The 4,814-nt window shown below is 34.4% G+C and overlaps 1 protein-coding gene across 1 annotated transcript; it reads left to right on the forward strand.

The window, feature by feature from the left end:
• The first annotated feature begins 416 nt into the window (after positions 1-416).
• On the forward strand, positions 417-4,415 carry LOC120077125 (ribose-phosphate pyrophosphokinase 4). Its single transcript, XM_039031020.1, has 7 exons — positions 417-617; positions 1,893-2,208; positions 2,604-2,699; positions 2,802-2,870; positions 2,961-3,089; positions 3,705-3,801; positions 4,109-4,415. The coding sequence occupies exons 1-7, from the start codon at positions 502-504 to the stop codon at positions 4,237-4,239; spliced, it is 954 nt and encodes a 317-aa protein (XP_038886948.1). The 5' UTR covers positions 417-501; the 3' UTR covers positions 4,240-4,415.
• The last annotated feature ends 399 nt before the right edge of the window (positions 4,416-4,814 follow it).

Consider the following 4,814-nt stretch of genomic DNA (forward strand, 5'->3'; position numbering starts at 1 on the left):
CGATTTCAAATACATTCTGAAATTATTCCAAAAACTATTTCGAATGGTATCAAATATATATATATATATATATATTTTAAAATGACTTATTTTCGAAATTAAATATTTTAAAAGTTAAATCAAACGTATCTTAAAATTAAGCCATATTGATATTACGGAGATTAAAATAAAAAAATAAAAAAATATGATAATTTCATCCTCTAAATTAAATTAAAACTTTTCCAACACACTATGTAATTTAACAACAATATATATATATATTAAAAAAAGAACTACTATAAAGATAGCTCACATAAAATAATAATAATAATAATAATAATAATAAATACTGATGGTTTAATTACATCCACTAAAAAAATCATTAAAGAAAAAATGCTTTTAGGACAAAGCCGCCTCCTTATTTAACTGTCCAAAAATCTATTTCTCCCACTATCACTCCCTTTTATTCTCTTTCTTTTTCTGCTTTGAGTGAAAGCAGCGAAGTTGAAGTTGTGGGAATCAATGGCAAAGCCGCTGAAGAAGCACGTCTTCCTCTTCTACTGTGCGGAATGCGAAGAACTTGCTCACAAAGTTGCAGCTCAATCCGATTCCATCACCTTACAAACCATCAAATGGAGGTCCATTCCTTTTCATTTCCCCTGAAATGCAAATATCTTTACTCCCCTATCTTTGTTTCCCACTGGATAGCTCTTCTTTTTAGTCTTTACTTCTGTTTGTATTTACTTCTTACTTTAGTCTTTACTGGATAGCTCCCCTATCTCTTAACAATTGTTTTGTTTTTTCAAAGTAGCTTTTGATTAGCTTGTTAATGTAATGATCATCTTATGCTTGAAATTCTGTTCATAATCTCATAATTTACTGTCATCCTAACCAATGAACTATAAACTAAATGTAGACTGAGATAAAAACTTTAAGAACCCGTTTATTTTCACTTGCTTTAGGGTTTAAGCAAAAATTTCCAGAACAAATAGTCGAACAAATAGTCGGTGGTGTTCATCCTTTGGTTTTATTCTTTTATTTTCAAATTTGAGCTTGTTGTCCTTTCCTTCGGAATTGTTTCGTTCCTGTTCTACTTCTATAATGTAAGTGTCTCTGCTGACTAACTATTACAAAAGAAAAAAGGTATTTAGATATTTTATATGTTATAAATATGAGAAACATTTAGTACAGAAAATGGGGAAAATTGATGAAGCCACGAACAACTCTAAAACCCAAAAAGAAACCAAGAGTTGCAAGAGTTTTACCTACCCATGTACCTATCTGTTTCTAAAGCCTAGAAGACGACTAAGATTCACAAGATAGTAAATTAGTCGTCATCTTTTTGTCTACCTATCTACTAATCTGTCTGTAGACCTCTATCTATGTTTCTCTAATCTGGAGAAGCAAATAGCACTGGCAAGTGACTATATTTTAGTCATCCATCATCTAATTATGTGGCCCAAATTCTGTTACAAATCACGTATATGCCAGAGACCAATAGATGAGGCCCCCTCACTCGCAAAAGAAACGTAGAGTGAATAAGTACAGTTTTGCGTGGGTGTCAAGAGGAATATTGAAACAAGAATATGTACTTGTATAGGGTTCCTTGGGAAAATGGCATATTATCAACGTATACATGCATGGTTTAAATTAACATGTTATTGTCCTAGCCATGTCCTAATTTTGTTGAAGCTGGCATTTTCCGATTCTCTGCGTCTGTATCTTGCCATATCTGTGCCCTATGGTTGTATACTTTCTTCTCGGGCTCTCTGTGTCATGCCTATGGTTTTTTTAAGAATTTGCTTTGTAGTTCATTTTGTTAGTATGTCAACTATATTGGTACTTATAAACTGCTTGAAGTAGTCTTTCATTTGGTTAGTACTATAATCTGATTACATTAACACTTTATACAGGACATTTGATGATGGTTTCCCAAATATTTACATAAACAATGCTCAAGATCTACGCGGTAATCATGTAGCATTCCTCGCATCTTTCAGCCACCCAGGAGCTATCTTTGAACAGATATCAGTCATATATAATCTCCCAAGGCTTTTTGCTGCTTCATTCACGTTGGTATTGCCCTTCTTTCCAACTGGCTCCTTTGAGCGAATGGAAGAAGAAGGGGATGTAGCAACAGCATTTACCATGGCAAGGATCCTATCAAATATTCCTATTTCAAGAGGTGGCCCAACAAGTGTAGTAATCTACGATATACATGCCTTGCAGGTTTGTTTTTATTGATTGAATTTATGTTCTAAAACTAAGCCCTCCATTGCTGATGATTAAGTCACCACACAGCATAGGAAGCAGCTCTGGACATGGCCTTTTGCTAGTTAGTGTAAAAAATTTGTGAATTGCATATCTATGTCTCTAGCGTACTTTTAGTTAGTTTAATGTCAGTTGCTGATTTTAATTGCCATGGCTAGCTACAGCTATCCTTATATCTTATCAACACCTTCTCATTGATCACCTTCGCATGAATTAACTTTTAGCAGTTGCTTTGTAGCCTGGGAGAACCCTTCGACATCTTCCCTCTCTTTCAATCTCTCTATTCATCTCATTGCCAATGTGGTAATATTGGAATTGTATCCTCTTTTATATCGATGTCCCTTTCAATGCAGGAAAGGTTTTACTTTGGGGATAATGTTTTGCCTTTGTTTGAAACTGGAATTCCGCTCCTGAAGCAACGCTTGCACCAACTTCCTGATGCTGATGATGTAAGCATGGTGCACAATGCCCTGAAAACTTCCTTCAAACCCCATTGTGAGTTTTTTCCCCTTCTTTAACAATTTCCATGATTTAGCCCTGCTATCGTGCAGGTAGTAATAGCATTTCCTGATGATGGAGCTTGGAAGCGATTCCACAAGCTACTTGATCGTTATCCTGTGGTGAGTTGGAGTTTATCTTAAAAAGTACAGTGTGTCGTTTATGAGTACGTTTCTCTCAGCATTCTAAAATATGATGTTGACTAATGGCAGGTCATCTGTACAAAAGTTCGTGAAGATGACAAAAGGATAGTGCGGATCAAGGAAGGAAGTCCTGCTGGTCGTCATGTGGTTATTGTTGATGATTTGGTACAATCTGGAGGAACCTTGATTGAGTGCCAGGTATTCCTCTCCTCTGGGTCCTAATCCTGCTACATACTCTTGCAAATCAGTGCCTCAACGGATCATTTGAACTCAATGCTCCATCACTTATTTGGTTTTGTAACAAAACTGCCGCGTACTAATTGTTCCTCACCCATAAGAAATTAAAAAAAAAAAAAAACAAAAATAAAAGCATTTTATACCATGACAGCTGAATATATTACAAGCTTTAAATCATTGTGAATTGGCAGAGGATTCTCGTGAGAAAATTCTCACTGAATATGTTATCAAATGCCATCAATTTTCATCAAGCTCAACTAATAATAAGATTCTCGTTATGGTTAAAAAACCAGCCCTTTTTCTCAAAAAAGGTAAATAACAAACAAACAAATAAACATTATTATTGTGTTCTCAAAAGGCCGTGAGCTGCAAAAAGTTCCTTTTACATAACATCACTGATGAAGACTTTTTATGCGACAATATCATTTCTGCACCGAATTCTAAATTTATAAGATGCATGCCTATTTTTCACATTGACTATATTTTAAAAGTCTGGTCAAGATGTAAGCTGAAAACCTCCAATCATATTCTTGAGTGCCTGCTGCATTCTAATATTTCTGCTCATTTTTCTATCAGAAAGTTTTAGCAGCCCACGGTGCGGCCAAGGTTAGTGCATATGTTACTCATGGTGTTTTCCCAAAGCAATCATGGAAACGGTTCCTTCACAAGAATGGTGAGTGGTTGAAGTTTTCCAACATAGACTTAGGACATGTTTGAGAGTGATTGTAAAGTGTTTAAAATCACTTCTGTCTAGTTCAAAATCACAATTGTATCTTTAATCACTCAAAATTAATTTAATGTTTAATCTTACATTTTTAGACACTATTTCAATACAAACAAAATTATTTCAAAGTATTAAAAACATGTTTAAGAATAATTTTGACAATAACAAAAAACAATTTTAGAATCATTCTCAAACATGTCAATAATTTCATAAATTTTCAAGTTTCGTAATCTCTATCTTGATATTCTTTTTGAAGGTTTGGAGATGGCGTTTTCCTACTTCTGGATCACAGATTCCTGCCCTCATACAGTCAAAGCCATAGCAGATAAAGCTCCTTTTGAGGTTTTGAGTCTTGCAGGTTCCATTGCTGATGCTTTGGTGATTTGAACCGATAGGTTATTGATGGGATTTCAATGGTGCGAATATTATGCATATCCTTAACAATAATCCATAAGGGTAGAAGAGTTGTCCCCCACACCGTAACTGATTCTGATATATGAGTGAATGCTGGATGACATCCTTTTTGGTGAAATTGATGTTTTAATATTACTGTTTTTGTTATCTTCTCTCCTTTCAAATATTCCTCATCCCCTATTTTCAATCTTGCATTGTCGTTTAAAAAACAGAGGGTATAGCAGAAAACCTGCAAAAGCTCAGTTAATAAACAATGTTTAAAAATAATTTACTGATTCTGAAATGCAGCTTTTAAGATATAAGTTACAATCCACACAGAGAGAGCGAGAGAAGCTTCTTTCAAATGTGCAAGTTTAAGTACAATTCTGATTATTCAAGGATCTAAAAGAAAGACGAGTATGAATTTACAATAATTAATTTGATGCAACACCAATTCTGTTGACTACATCATATCAACAACTTAATATAGGGAAGAACATCCTGGTGGCCTCCCATCTGTACATTTCTTGAACATAAAAAGGAATATGTAGAGATAGAGAAGATTGACA

Source organism: Benincasa hispida, chromosome 5, assembly GCF_009727055.1.
Source record: "Benincasa hispida cultivar B227 chromosome 5, ASM972705v1, whole genome shotgun sequence".
Lineage (NCBI taxonomy): Eukaryota > Viridiplantae > Streptophyta > Magnoliopsida > Cucurbitales > Cucurbitaceae > Benincasa > Benincasa hispida.